General features: G+C 41.6%; 2 protein-coding genes across 8 annotated transcripts; both read left to right on the top strand.

The window, feature by feature from the left end:
* The first annotated feature begins 301 nt into the window (after positions 1-301).
* On the top strand, positions 302-7,900 carry LOC119024915 (troponin I, fast skeletal muscle-like). Of its 2 annotated transcripts, XM_037108138.1 has the most exons (8): positions 302-491; positions 2,533-3,136; positions 5,377-5,408; positions 5,662-5,698; positions 5,829-5,957; positions 6,042-6,131; positions 7,254-7,430; positions 7,636-7,778. In XM_037108138.1, the coding sequence occupies exons 3-8, from the start codon at positions 5,401-5,403 to the stop codon at positions 7,729-7,731; spliced, it is 537 nt and encodes a 178-aa protein (XP_036964033.1). In that variant the 5' UTR covers positions 302-491; positions 2,533-3,136; positions 5,377-5,400; the 3' UTR covers positions 7,732-7,778. The 2 variants fall into 2 exon arrangements, with proteins under 2 accessions (XP_036964033.1, XP_036964034.1); XM_037108139.1 differs by lacking the exon at positions 2,533-3,136 and having other exon boundaries at positions 303-491; positions 7,636-7,900.
* Positions 7,901-8,044: 144 nt separating this feature from the next.
* tnni2a.2 (troponin I type 2a (skeletal, fast), tandem duplicate 2) lies at positions 8,045-16,568 on the top strand. Of its 6 annotated transcripts, XM_037108143.1 has the most exons (8): positions 8,045-8,333; positions 8,704-8,742; positions 13,606-13,641; positions 13,773-13,809; positions 13,899-14,027; positions 14,258-14,347; positions 14,439-14,615; positions 15,655-16,568. In XM_037108143.1, exons 3-8 carry the CDS (start codon positions 13,631-13,633, stop codon positions 15,733-15,735), a joined length of 525 nt encoding a protein of 174 aa, XP_036964038.1. In that variant the 5' UTR covers positions 8,045-8,333; positions 8,704-8,742; positions 13,606-13,630; the 3' UTR covers positions 15,736-16,568. The 6 variants fall into 6 exon arrangements, with proteins under 6 accessions (XP_036964038.1, XP_036964035.1, XP_036964037.1 ...); XM_037108140.1 differs by having other exon boundaries at positions 8,045-8,742; XM_037108142.1 differs by lacking the exons at positions 8,045-8,333; positions 8,704-8,742 and adding an exon at positions 9,472-9,577.
* The last annotated feature ends 876 nt before the right edge of the window (positions 16,569-17,444 follow it).

The raw sequence follows: 17,444 nt of genomic DNA, 5'->3' as shown, positions 1-17,444 counted from the left end.
AACTTGACCTCCGATGCTGAAAAGTGCTTTTGGTAGTCACAATTTTTAAGCTCTGGAAACATCATCCATCTTCTCGACATTAGATTAAAAGTCCCATATTTCACACAGCTGTCAGAGGTCCAACAGCTCAGTTTTCGATATGTATTACCCCAAACCCATCTGTGGTCCTGAATTTCAGTTGTCTAAAACTCGCTCTACAGAGCTCTATTCAGAGCAGACTGTTTCTGTGCCTGCACCTTTAAATGCTAATGAGCTCCGTCTGTCCACGCCCACTTGGAGAGCTCTTCCTGCTACGTCACTCTCAGGGAGGGGAAGCCCCTTGCGTTAGCAGTTAGCATGCGCTAATGTTGACGGTGGATGTATATATGTATCACTATGGCTCGCGGAGATTTCTTCGTTCAACCGAACCAGTTTGACCCAGAACCGGACCCAGAAGGAGAAGCTGCTGAAGAAGTACAGACTCTGTGGCTGCAGCAGGACGTTTCAGAATGGTTAGTGTGTGTTTGTATAATGTTAGTTTATTCGTATGTGTTGTTACAGTTACTAGCATGAAGCTAACGGCTAACAGCTAGCGAAAGCTGTGTTTGTCTCCAAACTCTTGGACACTGTTCGCATCGTCTCTGTCTCCAGTCTGCATGTTTCCAGACTTTTTACTGTGACAACCAAGCTGCATCGTAATATTATTAACATTAAACGCCATTGCATAGCGGACCGAAGCGGAGCTAACTAGTTAGCCAGTTTCCAGCTGACTTCACCAGACTCGTAGCAACTATAAATACTATCAAACCGCGGCGACGCTTCTCGGTGGCTCGGTGCAGTTTACTGGGTCCGGTATGGTTGGTACTGATCCTTTTACGAGGGTCAGTGTCGAGGCAAAGCTTTGTACTGAACCTCGTTACTGAAGCAGTCCGATGTGAAGTGGTTAGCACACACACAAGCTAACACGAACCGCAGCCGCCATGTTGTCTTAAAATATGAAACGCAACCACTGTCGTTTCTGTTGTTCTGTAGCTGGGACAGAATATAGACACTGATGTTGATTTATACAGCCAACAACAGAGCTATTTGCGTGTCTAGCTTTGAGCGACAACATTGTGAAACTCTGCTGTCTCACTGCTGGACACACCGAGCTTCACCTCGGGGATGAAGCCTCCTCTCAGATATCTCCTGTCTCCGCTCAGAGGAGGCCGGACTATGATAATGACTCCTTTAGTTACGTGACAACAGGAGCAGAATCTGACCAGCCTGTAGGAGCTCCGTGGTACCAGTGGGGCTGCAGAGATGCAGGAATCACTGGTTTTCATCATTCTGGGAGTTGGCAGGCTCAGGGAGGACCAGCTTATATATGTAGAGACCAGAGAAAACATGTTTTTTTTATGATATGGGACCTTTTAATTAGCAGGACATGTTAGCCGCTGGTTTAAAAGAGCGAGCTAATGAGAGCGCTGTGTGAAATGTGAACAGAACTATTCTGGTATTAAAGGTGATGAAGTGTAAACGGTCCCGTCTGTGGTTTAAAGGTTTTGAAGGTCTCGTTCTCTCTCTTATCATTTGTGTGTTGGTGGCTTCACATGCTGCCGTTCGTCCGTCACCGGCAGCCATAACTGCCTCCCCCGTCCTGCCCCGTCCTCCCCCACCAGCTGTGTGACTCACCCCTCTTTCAGAGAAACGCCACAGCAGATGCTTTTCTGCCAACTGTCAGGAGCACATTAAAGTTCATCAATGTTTAAAATGAATCACATTAACTGTATTAACTGAAAAAGTCCAAAGGGAGAAAACTCTGCACTGCCTGAAACTCCTGGTTAGTAGTTGAGCCTTTACTTCTAAAACTGCATCTAAAAGTGCATCAGTGTATAACAGGTGTTAAGTAAATATATATATTCATATATACATATATCTCATAAAATATATACAGGTGTACTGCAGCCATGATGGTGTTATTTGAGATCACACTACCTTGCTCGCTATGACCCGCCCTGCTCAATCATATAAGAAAAAATGTGTATTTTTTGGACCTTAAAGTATGTAAACTTATTCTACTGGAGCCCCAAAATGAAAGTATGAACCTGAAGTATAGACCTCTTTAAACTGATAAGCATCATACGTGTAATTCATGCCACAACTGAACTGCAATCTCTCATGGATTTATACAGAAGAATTAGATACTAGATGCAAAGATGGCGCCCATTCAAACCAATGAGAACTACAGTTTTTTTCTGGCTTCCACATTTACCTCCTGGTTACAAAGCTTAATAAATATAAAAACCTCCTTGGATCAAAAATTCATGATAGAAAGAGTCATAATCGACCTTGTTTATAGTTCTTGATCTCCTGTCAGCAGTTTACAGATGTCTCTTTATAATGGTGGTCTATGGGGAAAATGCAAAGTGTCATTTCTTGGTGAATGTTTCCTTTATTTAAACATGCATCGTGTATTTCTCGCGATAAAGTTTGGAGCTCATAAATGCAGTACGTGACATATTTTCTGTTTTCCGACCTTTTTGTTGTTCTGCTCTTTTCACTCCTGAACAGAGAATCCTGAGACCTGATTTCAGAAACTTCCTCTTCTCTCGTCTCACGTTTCTCCTGTTAACAGCTTCTTAACGACGTCCACTTAGCGTGTCTTAAATGACCGTCCTGAAACCCCACAGAGACGTTTCCTGCCCTCCCACCTGCCGCCGCCTCAACTTTCATCAACTGCTCTCCGGCATCATAAAGCTTCCTCACAGCCCGGCCTTGTTTATACGCTGAACCTCGCAGTGTCCATATATGATACTACTGTGTTCACTCGGTCATATCTGGTGGATTCTCCTGGTTTTTCCCCTCCAGACTCTTCAGCACAGTGTTTTCCGGGGGGGATTGTGGGGCTGATAATGCAATCAGTGAAACAATCTAGAGGGACGAGGTTTATTTATAAAGGTCAGACAGGGAGGAGATCTGGAGGGTGACGGGGGGGTCAGAGATAATGTTTCAGATGCTGCTGAGCTCATTGGTCTGGGAGAAAATCGACTTCCATAAAGAGAAAGATGGGGTTCCCTTCGCCTTTGGGGAATGCAATATATACCAACTTATAATGCCAAAACTGAGCCGCTCCCCAAATCAGTCGCTCCGTCCTGATTCAGCCTTCAACTAAAAGGTGAGAAATCTTTTTCCTTCTCAGCTGCTGCTGAGTTTGTTTCTGTTTCTGCTTGTTTCTGTTTTGAGCTCTTCTCAGAAACAAATATGTCGTTTTGGATGTTGAAGCCACGTCGGTAAAATGAACCAGCTCATTAGGAGCTGCTGCTGCTGCAGGCTGACACAGGTGGTGATCGACACGGAGGTGGTTTTTGGGATGTTATAATGGTTGATTTTGTGTGTGAAGCGGTCGGTGCTGCAGGTGTGAAGCGTGTGTGTGATGAGTTGTGTCGGTGTAACTGGAGTCTGAAGTGGGAAAGTGATCGTCTCAGTGTTCATCGCCGAGTCGCCACAGACTGTTTGAAAAGATTCAGTCTAATTTGAAAGATTGGGTTGATAAAATGGAATTTCGTTTCAGGTTTTAAATCAAGAATCCAAGAAAGTATCAGGTCCAGGTTATAGTTCCTGTACCGTTGTTATCTCACACATGCAAACGTGTCTTATAATGTATATTAAGTAATTATCTACAAACTTAATCACCAAAATACATGTTGTCAGTGTGTCTGTCTGTGATCCACAGACATGTAAGATGTTTATGTTTGATATGTTGAAACTGTCTGTATGGTCTCATTGTTCAGTATGACGTTGTGACTTAGTCAGAGTGAGAAAAGAATCATGTTTTGTTTCTGTTTTCCACAAACGGCTGGAAAATCTCCCAAACTCCGCTGTTATAAAAATGATCGAGCGGTTTTGCTCTTGCAAATGTTTTATTCTTGTGATTTCTCTTGTGAGATATTTTAATCGAGCTGAGTGTTTGTATTTTAGGGAGAGATGAGACTTGAAGCAGTCTTGGTTTATTATAATTTTTTTTAGTTAATCCAGAGTTTGTGGTGCTGATCAGAAGTCTGTGAGTTTGGCTCCAGTCTGAATGACTACATGGTCGTCATGGACGTCATGAACAGGACGAGGAGACATTTTAACTGTCAGTATTAAAAACTATCAGAATTTGTATGCTAGCTACTGTTAGCCTGAAGGGCTAGCCTTGGTTACCTCTGCTTGTTGACTTCAGGATATCTCTCTCATGATGATGTAACGATGACCGCAGTCGTCTAGATTTTGAATTCTAGATGTCAAACGTGATTTTAATGAGAATAAATATAATTATGCAGCTTTTCTAGACTTCACAACCTTTACTGGACTGAATGGATCCAGTTATGACAGCGAATGAGGAAAAACACATTTTTGTAATTACACGGTGTGTCCACTATGAGAACTGGCCTCAAAACTGGAACTCATTGGCCGACATTTAAAATTGGAGCCCGTCGCGGTTCAAGTTGCTCATTAGACTGTAGTAAAGAATTAGCTGGATATCTGCCGGCTGCACAGGAAGCCGAGACAATCTGTGGATGTCCCACGAGACTAAATGTTGTCCGAGGATAGTTGATGATCGCCATAGTTACATATGGTTATATTTGTTAATTTTATTGTTTGTATGATATAAACACCTGACGAGTGATTGACATAAAGTCACTGTGTGTAGTCTTAAGTCTGTACGTTAAAACATACATTTAAAGTTACTAATTCCAAAACACATTATAGTGGTATAGTGATATATTATCATATAATGTCAGCCATTGAAACACAATGTTAGTTGAACATAAAATGACAAAAGAAACATGAAAATTACTTGTTAAACTGGATTTTCTGCTTGAAGACTGTAAAACATTTCTTTGTTTGTACAAAGCATCTGATCCTGTGGTTCTTGGTTCTTCTTCTCATTGACGATTGCATTTCTGATTCCTTTTGTGTTTTATGATTCAGAATTAGAAGTCAGACTTGTGTCGTACTTCAGGCAGAGAGTCGTCAGCTCGGTTTTTCTGTTTGGATGCAGGTATTGTTGATCTGGATTGTTCTGCGCGGTCGCTATTTACAGAGAGGATGAATTTCGTCTCCGTCACGTCAGAAATGTTTGTACCAAACGCAGGAGGTATCAAGTGTTTCCAGATAATCTTCCAGAAGACAGACCTTCCATACGAGGGATGCCCAGGGGGGACAACTGGACCTCATATCCTTGTCCGAATTTAGACTAGAGGTTTTTCCTCAAGGCAAACCGCTGATGCTCCCGGCTGGTGTCACGTTTCCATGAGTGGAATCATGATTAAGGAAACACCAGATGGAGGCATTCCTGAACCTCCTCGCTTCTTATGTTTGTGTGCACTCAACCTTTTGTTTTATTAAATCAGAACATTTGTTTTTCTGCAGGTTTGAAGCCAAAAAAACGCCAAGATGTCAGAGTGAGTGATTCTGGGTCTCATTCATATATTTGTTTATACATATTCTGCACTGGAAGCTTCAAAATGATAAACTTTATAAACTACTGATTTTCAAGAAAATAAGTAAACAGAGCCGCCAGTCGACTGCAACCTTTCTTTTTCACGCTTCCAATAAATGTTAATTTATTTCAGGACTTGTCAGTTTTCTTTGTATTTTAAGTAGATTTCTTTAATCAGAAATCTGTCATTACAAATGTTTTCTCAAACCCTTCAGGAAAAAGATGTCTTCGAGTCGCAAGCATCAGCTGAAGGTAAAAGACAAAGAAGCCAAACTGAGTAATCAGGAGTTATTTACTGTGACGGAAGCAGAGAGAAACCTGCTGCTGCCAAACGTTCACTACAAATGTTCATTGTGCATCTTTATCTGATGTTCTGTGGCAGAGTTTGATGCTGTCCATCGCCAAAGGTTTACTGGAGGAGGAAGAAAAGGAGCGGCAGATGGAGAAGGCGAGGTACATGGCCGAGACCTGTCCTCCCGTGTCCATGCCCAGGAGCATGCAGGAGCTGCAGGTGTGTTTTCTGAGCAGTTCAGGTGGGATTAACATATTTTGGATCATTTAGCCGTCATGACATTTTGCTGCTGTGTGTGTTCAGGAGCTGTGCAGGGAGATCCACCACAAGATCGACGTGATCGACGAGGAGCGATACAACATGGAGATGAAAGTCAATAAAGCGGACAAGGAGGTAGATTAGAGGAAATCTTATTCCAGAGTAAATCACCAGAGTAAATGCTGGTAACGTTTGTTTCTGCAGATCACAGAGATGTTTACTGTGTTTCTTTATGTACCAACACCCAGTTTAAGCATCACCCTAGATGTTTTAAATACCACGTTTTGTCACCACAACCTGTCTTGAAAATGTCCTGATGTCCCATTAAATATATCCAGTGGTCTCTTGTAGCCACCTCGTAGAAATGTTAATATGATACAGCTGCCAAGGGAGAGACCATTGTTGGCCATCGGACATTTTCAAATCTGGCAAATGTTCTGCTCTATCATCAAAAACTTGCAGTGGTTTCACACTTAAAAATGTTGAAATGCCATCTCAAAGAGTGGTCTCTCAGTGGTGGTAGCCTCACAGTGAGGATGAAACCACTGGATATTTTTGAGAGATGTCAGGACATTTGTCTGCCGTGGTTGAAAATATCCAGTGGTTTCACGCCTGCAGATGTTCACATGCAGTCTCGTAGAGTTGAGCCATCTCGCAGAAATGGTAATATGACAAGCTGCGAAGGGAGAGACCATTGTTCAAAATGTCATTTCAACATTTGCAAGCTTGAAACCACTGGATATTCCTCACGATAGAGCAGTAGACATATCCAACAGTTTCATGTGAAATGTCGTCTTATTGAACTGTCTGGTAGAATTGTTGATTTAACAGGCTGTGAAGTGAGAGACCGCTGGTGTGGCAGCTTTACAACATCTGTTGCTGAATATTTTTGAAGAGTGGTCTCTTGCGTGGCAGCTTCTTGTAGAAAGTTGTTATGATATGGCTGCCAAGCGAGAAAACATTGTTTTAGACGGCGTTCTTGCGCATCATCTCAAAAACATATTGTGACACAGCATTAAAACATTTCCTTGCAGTGTTTAAATACATCCAATGTTTTCACGCTTACAAATGTTGGAACGCCATCTCCCACAGCGGGTTTCCAGAATCTTAAAACAAGATAATCATCCTCACACGGTTGTGAAACTCGATGATAGATAGTGTTGTGTGATATTTTTGTGCTGGACAGTGAACAATATCACTGCAAACGTTCAAAGTCTAGATTTAATTTTCCGTCCTGGCTTCTGTACCGTCTTCCAGATCGACGACCTGAAGATCAAAGTTCAGGACGTGATGGGCAAGTTCAAGAAGCCGGTCCTGAAGAAAGTACGTATGTCTGCTGACGCCATGCTGAAGGCTCTGCTGGGCTCCAAACACACAGTCAACCTGGACCTGAGGGCCAACCTGAAGCAGGTCAAGAAGGAGGTGAAGGAGGAGGTGAGGAACCGGGTGGCCTCATATATGCTGATGATACACTGATTTACTTTGGACTTGGTCCCAGTAAATCTCTAAAATATCTCCATGTTTTCATACTTTTGACCCTTATTTATTCCGAATTAATCATGATCCAGAGAAAGTCTTCAAACCAAACGGACTTCACCTTTAGCTGCTGGTCTGACCTTTGCTCGTCTCGGTGTTTCAGGATAAGGAACTGCGTGACGTCGGTGACTGGCGTAAAAACATCGAAGACAAAGCCGGCATGGACGGGAGGAAGAAGATGTTTGAGGCCGAGACTTAAATCTTAAATCAGTGTCTTATCTTAAAACTGCATATGCTCTTAACAAACCTGTAGTATGTTTAGCTTCAGTTTTTCACTGAACCAATAATATAGCACAAATGACATTTTTCTTATTTCTCTGTGAGATGTAGAAACTTTGACGGAATAAACAAGCAACAGCGCTGAAGGAGCCATTTTGTCTCACTCGACTGGATTTGCAAATATTTGTTGTAAGAACAATAACAGATACTGAAAGATGATGAGGGAAGAGAATAACCCGTTCATAATTAATCTCTTGAGTGTTGAAGATGACGTGAACGGATGCGTCGTCTCTTCGTCTCTTTGTCTTGTGGGAACGTTAAAAACTAGTGAAGATATAATCCAACACTGAGCTACAGACTGAATCTTGTCGGTTGGTGTTTTATGACGTGCGAAGCCTCTAATGGTGTCAGACAGACGGACTGAAGCTTAAAACTCCCAGCAAGAGGCGTCATCGTCAACACATCACCGGTCAGACTGAGAGAAACATGAACTGTAGGAGTGTGTTCAACTCTGGCGATCTTAATTCTGGTGAATTTTATCACAAATCTTGTCAGAACGTTTCCACTTCATGCAGATCTGAGGTGAGTCAAGTCTTTTTAACATCACTTATTTTTAATATGTTGTTTTAGTTGATTTTGACCTTTAATCTTAAATGTGTATGTGGTTAGACTTTACTTCAACACTTCCTGTAAGTATTTAAACATATATATGCATCTCACAGGTGGTTTATAATATATAATGTGGTTGTAAGCAGATATTTGTATTTGTTTATAACTGTAACTCTGTGATGAAGATGGTTTTTAAAAGATAATGAACGTTGTAATAAAACATAGTGGCGTCTTTGTTGTTGACAACATTCAAAATGTATAAATGGCTTGTAAACATTAAAATAAAGCGTTTCTGTTTTTGTCTAGTTTTGTCTTAAATGTATATATTTTTTTTACATTTCAGGTGTTTAACCTCCAGAGCCGCCGGCTGCAGCTGTGAACCGTGAGTTCAACTTCCCTTTTCATTAAAGGCACAGTCCGTAATCCAAACATAAAGAAAAAAGTTGTTTCATTACCGAAATCTGGACGTTTGGAAGCTGCTTTGATTGGCGACAGTTAAAGTACCATTGACAGGAATAGGTTTGATTTTTGTGAGGCTACTTTGTTCTGGTTCATTTCAGCAGAATGTGAATGTGGAGAATGTTTTCACATCTAAACGCACAAAGGTCGACATTTAAAACCGGTACATCACCACGACTGTGTCAGCAGGTAGATCTGATCTCATGACAGCGTAACAAACCAAAATCTGAGAGAATATCTAATCTCATATCAGAATATAAACATCGATATATTGCTCGGCTGTAAGTGGACAAAACAAACTCTGAACAACAATATAAGATAAATCATTTTAATGTGCTGTGTCTTTCTCAGCACAGTGACAGATTTCCCTCAGCAGCCTGTCAGAGCTCGTTCTCCTCCTATAAATACATCAGATCTCTAAATGATTTCTGTCTCTATATCTGTTGACCGCTGATTACAAAATGCCTCTGTGGTTTAATCACTTTCCTGCATTCTGAAGCTGGATGGCACGAGATAATACAGATAACAATCTTAAAGGGCGGGTTATTTATAATGAGGCGAGCCGAGGAAGGAGGGCAGATGACACTGTACTGTATTTCATGACCTTGCCAGCTCATTGGTTTGACCAGTAATCCACTTCCATAAAGAGAAAGTGCAGGATTTGGAGGGCTATCAGTGATTGCAATATATACCTTCTTAACACTTGGTCTGCCTGAGGACTCAGTCTGGCAACACGCTGCCTGCTCGGCTCGGTGAAAGTAAGAAGTCGTTTCTCTGCCTGTTTTCATGTTTTCAGTCGATGAATTCTGGATTCTTGTTGTGTTGTTTGTGTGCACGACGTCGGCTGTAGATCGTCCTGTCGGTGAGATCGTTCTGGGTTTATGTTTTGTTTGTTCAGATAAAAGTTATTCAGAGGTCGGCGCTGAAATCTTTGGTTTCTTTTTAGAATATTTAGATGTTTACTCACATGCTCAGGCGTCTGTGTGGAGTGTGACTGACTGCTGCAGGCGTTCAACCAGGTTTTTTTTAGCAATGTGTTTGATTATTTTAGTTCGATCAGCCTTCAGTCTATCAGTAAAACAGCAAATGTTCATGGTTGTTTGATGGTTTAAGGCATTCTTTAATACTCTTCCTTGAACATACTTTTAGTGTTGCGTGATTTGATCTAACAGAAAATATCGGATGTTTCTGGTTTCTAACCTCTTTATTTCATTATTACAAACCTGTGTCCCGATTGTTTTTCTTGATTTCTAAAAGTTAAACGAGAAGCTCAGAAACGTTTGAACGTGTTCTCGCTCTGCTGCGGCGACAAGCGGGCGATGATGTACGATCTGGTGATGTGGCGTGCTGAAAGGCAACACCACTACAAGGCTTGAAGTTGAAAATCGATCCCTCGGTGTTTATCCTCCTGTCAGCGCCGAGGGGTTCGGAGGAAAACCTGCTCTAATCTGCAGCGGCTGCCAGCTCCGGTCGCTGTCTTCACTTTAATCCCCGCTCACCAAATTTAGCCTGTTTTTCCTCACGAGCATCCAAATGTTGAAGCTGTTAAAGGTTTATGTCCTACAACTGAGGACAGATTTAGTTTCAGCTGCGTGAAGGTGTTTCACTCTTTAAATCTGTTTGTTCGATTGATTTTTGAGTCTTCCAACTCGTTAAATACTGATGTTACTATCAGATAGCAGCCGAGACGACCTACGATCCCAAAGCATCAGTATTATTACCATCTAACTACGTTTATTTCATGTAAAATATGTTTTTTAAGCAGATTTTTGTCTTTTTCAGCCTTTTTTGTATCTTGTCATTTCCTCTCTACGTTTTCTTTTAGATCCACCTTTTCTCTCTTTACACGTCGGATTTAAACGCCGGTTCACCGTCTCGTCTGTGCGATGAACAGCAGATGAACTGCTCGCGCCCGGCGGCGAGTTATTTTTACGATATGCTCTCACATCTCGTACGTCCGAGGGATGTTCTGTGGTGTTGAGTTACTGCGAACCCTTCAACTCTCCCTCCAGAGACAATCCCCGACCCACAACACACACACCAACGTAAGAGAAAAAACCAGGGCCCAAATTTAACCCCGCAGATTTATTCCGTCTCCAGAATAGCTTGTTGTTATGTCCTCAGAGGCTCCAGTGTCCTAAAATACATTGTCAGGCCTGGAGATCGCCCCCTCGGCCTGTTATTGGTTTACAGATGGCGGCTGTTTGTTCCCGGGCCAGCTATGTGTTTGAGGATGCCTGCAGTGGTTGTCAGACGTCTTTTCTTTCAAGATGAGCTTGCTGTCAGGGTTTTTTGCCTCCATAATGAAGACGTTAGGAACAGCTGTGTTGCCAGGAATAGAGTCTTAATCCACAGCTCCTAAACAAACAGCTCTGGCCCCCGAGTACCTCTGGTGTCGGCCTCAGAGTCCAGCAGCCGGATACGTTAACCCCGTCTAGAGTCATCGGTTCATGCTGGGACTGTACTGACTACAATCTGTCCATTTTATACTTCTGTGCTTCCACTCGACTACATTTAAAAGGAAATGACTGCACTTTTAACTCCACTAGAGCAGACAAGGCAAAAGTCCGCACACTGTTTCCTCCAGGAGAAGTTCAGATAGTCTGGTAAAAGTAGAAGTTCTGATCCAGCTTGTTTCCTCCAGTACAGTAACAGAGTTCAGGCTCTGACATGGACTCAGAGTATCAGAGTAAAAAGTCTCCCTCTGAAGGACATTTGTGCTCAAAGCTAACTGAAGCTCACGTTATATTAACAGAATTCAAAGACTATTAAAGTTAAAGGTAGAATCAGTAGGATTTTGTCCCAGCTGCTCCTGAACGCACCACAAAGACAGTTGATTGTTGAGTCTCATTCCCAGGACGTCAAATAGACACATGTTGGGTTGGTAAAGCGTCCCGAGCAGCAACAAAGAGAGAAAATCAGAAACTCTCTGCAGATACGAGACACTAACACACCTGGCGACTTCAGATTTTAATTAGAAAACAAACTTTTATAAATTGAAGATTAAACCAGAGGTTCTCAGCCTTTTTTGTCTTGCGACCTCCTTATAAAGGTTTACTAGATTTTTGCAGCTCTTCCACCAAAGAAACACTCATGGTGTCATTTTGTTTGTGTGCAGCGATCATTTCTGTGATCGTACCGCAACTTGTAACTGTTCAGTCCACATTATTGACATTATTAGTGTGTGTTGCTGAGTGTGTAACAGTCATCAGATCGTTGTGTTTGTTGTTTCAGGCAGCCACTAGTTTCTGTTGTAAAACCAACATCTGATTTGTTTCTCATCTGTCTCTGTCAACACGTCTGCCACTTGATGTACTTGTAGTGTGGTTACACAGCAAAGACTTATCAATCAATCAATCAATCAATCAATCAATCATGGACTTGCTGCTTTATGAAGAATGATGTTTACTCAAGCAAGTTTCACGTCTTACTTTAATATAAACGCCCTGATTATCCAGAAATACATCTAAAAATGTGTCATTTTACAGAACGGTCGGCATTGATGTAAAATAAAGATTGTTCAGAGAGTAAAAGATGAAGACAGCAGCTACAGTTTAAAGCAACAGAGGCTGTAAAGCGAATTATACACCAGAAAAACAAAGTTTGAAGAGATACTAGCAATTAGCACATTCATAATAATGTAGCAGATTCGCTTGTTAGCACGCTAAAAATGCTAAATCAAGCATGTCAGTGTGCCGTGTTGTCATCACAATTTCAGCTTGCTAGAATTTTTTTATGATGACATTTGACATATTAGCATGATGCTAGTGTTAGCATGCTATGTTAGCAATGAACTCAAGTTACAGCAGAGACTGACAGGATGTCCGTCGGTTTCAGGGGTGTGGTTTCATGAGCTGAAGTTACAATAACATGCTGACAATCTGATATTTAAGATGTAGCATTGAACTTGGAAGGATGCTAACTGCTAGCAGTAACATTTAAAATGTTACCATACCTTCTTTGTGTTCATGTTACGCTAACATGCTAAATTTAGCATGTGTTAGCATTAGTCTCTATGAATCCTGGCAAGAAACCGCTGGAGTAGTTTTCATTTAAACCTGTTGGTGGCGCTAAAAGAACAGCCAGAGGACATCGCAGTCGTTCCGAGTCGTCCTTTGTGGGTCGTAAGTGTCTGAATTAAACTTCACGGTGATCCATCCAGGAGTTGTGGAGATATTTAACCACAGAGCTGGATCGCGGTATCACCACAGGCCACACCGCTAAAAATAGCGGTGAGGTCCTGTAAGGCATTAACACGCCCGGGTTACGAAGTTCAGTTCCATGAAATTTCCTGGAATTAACCTGATGTCTTAAGATAGAATTGATACGAGCCAAATGTGAAATGTGAGCCAGGTGAGTTCACAGCGGGAAAAGAGGAGGCGACGTGACTTCAAACACAAAGAACAGTTACAGTAGAGACGAGTTCAGCTGCTGAGAGACACTGAGAGCTGCAGGCAGCAGAAAAACTGCATAAAATGTTAAAGTGAGGTGTGAAAGTCAAAGTCAAAGTCTTGTTATTAACGGTTGTTGCTAAAGTTTTTTTTTTATTTTTATTTTTCCCTTCAACTGATGCAATCTTTGCTCTTTCAAAGTGTCGTGTACGCCCACAGTTACTTTGGAAAGATAGAAAGCAGATGAATTGTTGGACATGAATGAAAGCCTGCAGATTCGTGCACCAAACAATAACAACAGTGTGTGAAAGTGGGTGACGTTTGTTTTGCGTTATCAGATGTCATGAGGAGTTACAGAAGTCATTTTAATCCCTTCTTTTATGTGTTTCCACCAGGTGACATCAGCATCCTGCAGCCAAGATGGCCGATGAGTGAGTAAACATTTAAATATATTAATAGTCGGCAAAGAGAGACACAGGATGAATCGATTTATTACAAAACAAAAAGGTGTTTGTGTTTGTAACATGTTCGCGTCTGACTTATGTTTTTGTTTAACCTGCAGGAAAAGACTGTCTGCGAGGCGTAAGCATACTCTGAAGGTACGATCTTATGTTTCATAAAGAAGAGCAGAGACGCTGCTTTGACTTTATGATAAATACGTGAAGTGGCGTGATGATGTCGTCCACAGAGCTGTATGCTGGTGGTCGCCAACAACCTGCTGGAGGCTGAATCCAACGTGAAGACTACGGAGAGGGAGAAGTACCTGAAAGACAAATGTCCTCCCGTGGAGCTGCCGTACTCCAAAGAGGAGCTGACGGTGAGACAGAACCAGGACAGACTGTCCCGGGTCGGTCCGGGATGAACTGCTGTGTGTGCTGAAGTCGTCTTCATATGATTTCCTGTTTTTGTCAAATAACTGAATTCCAGCACACACATTAGCTCGTCCTTCGCTAAGTTTTGTGCGTTTAAGAAACAGTCTTGGTCAAAATGTACGAGGTCAAAGCCCGTTAAGACCCAGCAAACTGTAAAATACTGTGTTCTCTTCAGGAACTCTGCAAGAAACTCCATGAGCAGATCAACATCAGCGAGGAGGAGCGGTACTGCATAGAGTTCAAACTGAACATGGTGCTGAACGAGGTGAGTTCACATGTTTCTGGCTGCAACTGAAACAGCAACCGTGTACTTGAAAATGTCATAATGTGGACTGTGGTTCTGAATCCTCCTGCAGGTCCGAGACCTCAACATCAAGATTGTGGATCTGAGGGGAAAGTTCAAGAGACCCCGTCTGAAGAAAGTGCGCATGTCTGCCGACGCCATGCTGAAGGCTCTGCTGGGCTCCAAGCACACGGTCAACATGGACCTGAGAGCCAACCTGAAGCAGGTCAAGAAGGAGGTGAAGGAGGAGGTGAGTTCACCACCCGGTTCATCTGGACTTCAGTCGCAAACTAGTGAAAGCTGACAGAATTGTTTCCAGGCTGCAAAACTGCCCAGATCACCAGTCAGCGTTCATTTTATGAGGAGATTTTATTCAGCCATCCTCTGCGAGCCGTACTCTTTAGTGTAAAGAGTGTAGTGTAAAAAAGTCCATATACGAAGAGGAGACGAGGTGAGTTTACCACCTGGTTCATCTGGACTTCAGTCTCAAACTAGAATGTTTAAGCAGACGGAATTGGTGCCAGGCTGCAAAACTTGCCCGGATCACCAACCAGAGAGATTTCGTGTCCGGTGGCACGTAAACTTGTAGTTGAATGATGTTTATATGGAACTGATTTAATCCAGCACACTGTGCAGTCAGCATTTATTTCATAGTGTTACCTGGAAGGAAAAAACTTGAATTGCTTTTAAGACTTTTGGCTCAACGAACAGCCCTTTGCTGGATAAAATCCTGTTTTATTTTTATTCAGTCGTCCTCTACGTATACGAATTTTGTCCTTCTTTACACTTGGAGTCTAAAGAACGACAAAGTCCATATACAAAGAGGAAACCAGATGGACCTCAGTCTCACACTAGAACGTGAAAGCAGACACAATTGGCGCCAGGCTGCAAAACTTAACTGAATTTTACATCATGTACATGATGCAATTTAACTGATATATACTGATAAAAGTCCTGTTCAATTCAACGATGCATTTCGTATACGGACTCCTTGGATTTCAAGTGTAAAGAGCAACAAAGTGCGTATACGTAGAGGGGACCTGACTTCCTCCTTTGCTGTAATAACTACAGTAACCATCAGCGGTCGCCCTGCCGTACGTACGTAGTCGTTTTCTGATGACAGCCAGCTGGTTTTATCTGATACTCTGTTTGCTGCTGGACATCTAGAGGCCAGTTTGATGAAGGCTTGCAGTTTTGTCTCAGTCGCAACCTTTCTTTCCCTCCTTTTTTGTGTTTCATCATCACGTCTGCGGTCAACAAACTGAATGAAATCTCGTCTGTGTTCACAGGACAAGCAGCTGCGCGACGTGGGTGACTGGCGTAAGAACATTGAAGACAAGTCTGATAGGAAGAAGATGTTCGATAGTTAAATGTGATCCATCATTGATTGTTTTTGGGCTTTTCGGGACAAGAATCCAGGTCTGATGTCTTTGCAACTGAAGAGTTTTATCCCAAAATGCTGCATATCCACCTTAAACCTCCCTTTACCTTGTTGAAGAGAGGAGATGTTGATGGTCATGGAGGTTTAACTGATTCAGGTGTGAAGTTTCAGGTGTGGTTCAGTACGTGATGAATGGTCTCAACTCATATTCACCTGCTTCAAAGCCTTAATTAGAGCCAGCTGTTGTTAATTCAGGTCATCAAAACTAACATTTTTTAAAGTAAATTACAGTATTTTTTATCCCCAGCATGAGCTTTTCTTTGAACATTAGTGAATCTGTGCAGCGAGTTGAGGCAGAGGTCGGGTAGTTTTCTGGATTTCTCACTTTGGAACTAAACTCTTCGGTTGAATCTAAGCCGCCTTCTGCTTTTGCCTGTATGGACGCTGTACTTTGATGTATTTGTACTGTACGTACTGATGTCAGTCGGTACGTGAGTGTTGAATCACGCCTGCTTTTGTTCTGAGGAGGCTGACCTACACTTCTGCATTTCAATACCTTTGATGGACTTTTATCCAACTATTCCAATGCAAACCTCCAGTTGAACACCTCTTTGCACAGAGACAAGAGTTTAGCTAATACTTTGCGTTAGCCTGGCAAGCTAACGCGAGTAACTAATGAATAAAGCAGCAACCATCACGTGTAGTGGAAGTGTAGTTCAGCCGACTGTACCGAATACCAACATGTTATCTTTTCTAAAGTGTTCAATGTGATGTTGTACTTCTGTCGTTGCTGTCACATTAAATACAAAAGCTTCATGTTCATCTCGTTCACGGTCTTGTTCACTTTGTAAACACTGACGTCAAGTTCCTTCACTCTCAAAGGAACGACATTTACATCTTTAATTATTCTTAAATTGTCTGTGTTCAGCTGAAGAGCTTCTCAGACCTTTTGGTTGTGTTTTCTGTTCTTCGGGTCAGAACCAGAGGATTGTTCATTTGCATGATGATGAAAGTAAGAAAATGACAACTTGTAGCAGGTGTACGACATTAAACCAGCAAGGATTCACTGTTTTAAAGTGACTGGGACAGAAAATATTTTGCTTAACATGTTAGCTTAACTTTAAACCTTAACTCCTTGAGCACTGGCTGCTAACACAACACTCTTTATGCTAATGTTAACTTTAAACTGATCCCATGCTAATGAGACTTATTATGGTGCAGATTCACGTCTTTTTTCAAAATGTGTAAATTCTCAGGTCCCAGAATATAATTAAACGCTGATTGTATATTTCAAGGTTTTCATACTTTTTATAATACTCATTGATTCCAATTTAACTGTAACTGATCTTTATACAAACTTGACGGCTTTATTGTTAAAAAAAAAAACATTTAAAAGGCATTTAATCTTCATAGAAATACAAATTGTAAGTCACTGTTATGTTTTATCACCCTTAAGACTTGTTTGAAATGTGCTCAGATTGAAATAATTATTATACTCAGTTTTTATAGTATGTTTTCTTCCTTATGCCTTTTTTAACATCAGCTGTTTGTTCAAAGTTACAAATTAAAAATTCTTGACTATTGTAAAACTATTTCAGAGTAACATAACACTCTTCCTGCCAACTGTCATAAAAATTTAAGTCTTTTTTCAAAATGTATGAATTCTCAGGTAACGGAATATAATTCATTGTGGCTTCA

This window comes from Acanthopagrus latus, chromosome 8 (genome assembly GCF_904848185.1).
Source record: "Acanthopagrus latus isolate v.2019 chromosome 8, fAcaLat1.1, whole genome shotgun sequence".
NCBI classification, from domain to species: domain Eukaryota; kingdom Metazoa; phylum Chordata; class Actinopteri; order Spariformes; family Sparidae; genus Acanthopagrus; species Acanthopagrus latus.
This window is presented reverse-complemented; position numbering and strand designations above follow the sequence as displayed.

Bases quoted from the DNA above. Each gene is read 5' to 3' on its own strand.
- LOC119024915 (XM_037108139.1), top strand. The intron at 5,699-5,828 runs GTAAAAGACAAA...GTTCTGTGGCAG, and splicing joins GTCGCAAGCATCAGCTGAAG to AGTTTGATGCTGTCCATCGC. The intron at 7,431-7,635 runs GTGAGGAACCGG...TCGGTGTTTCAG, and splicing joins AGAAGGAGGTGAAGGAGGAG to GATAAGGAACTGCGTGACGT.
- tnni2a.2 (XM_037108143.1), top strand. The intron at 14,028-14,257 runs GTGAGACAGAAC...TGTTCTCTTCAG, and splicing joins ACTCCAAAGAGGAGCTGACG to GAACTCTGCAAGAAACTCCA. The intron at 14,348-14,438 runs GTGAGTTCACAT...ATCCTCCTGCAG, and splicing joins TGAACATGGTGCTGAACGAG to GTCCGAGACCTCAACATCAA.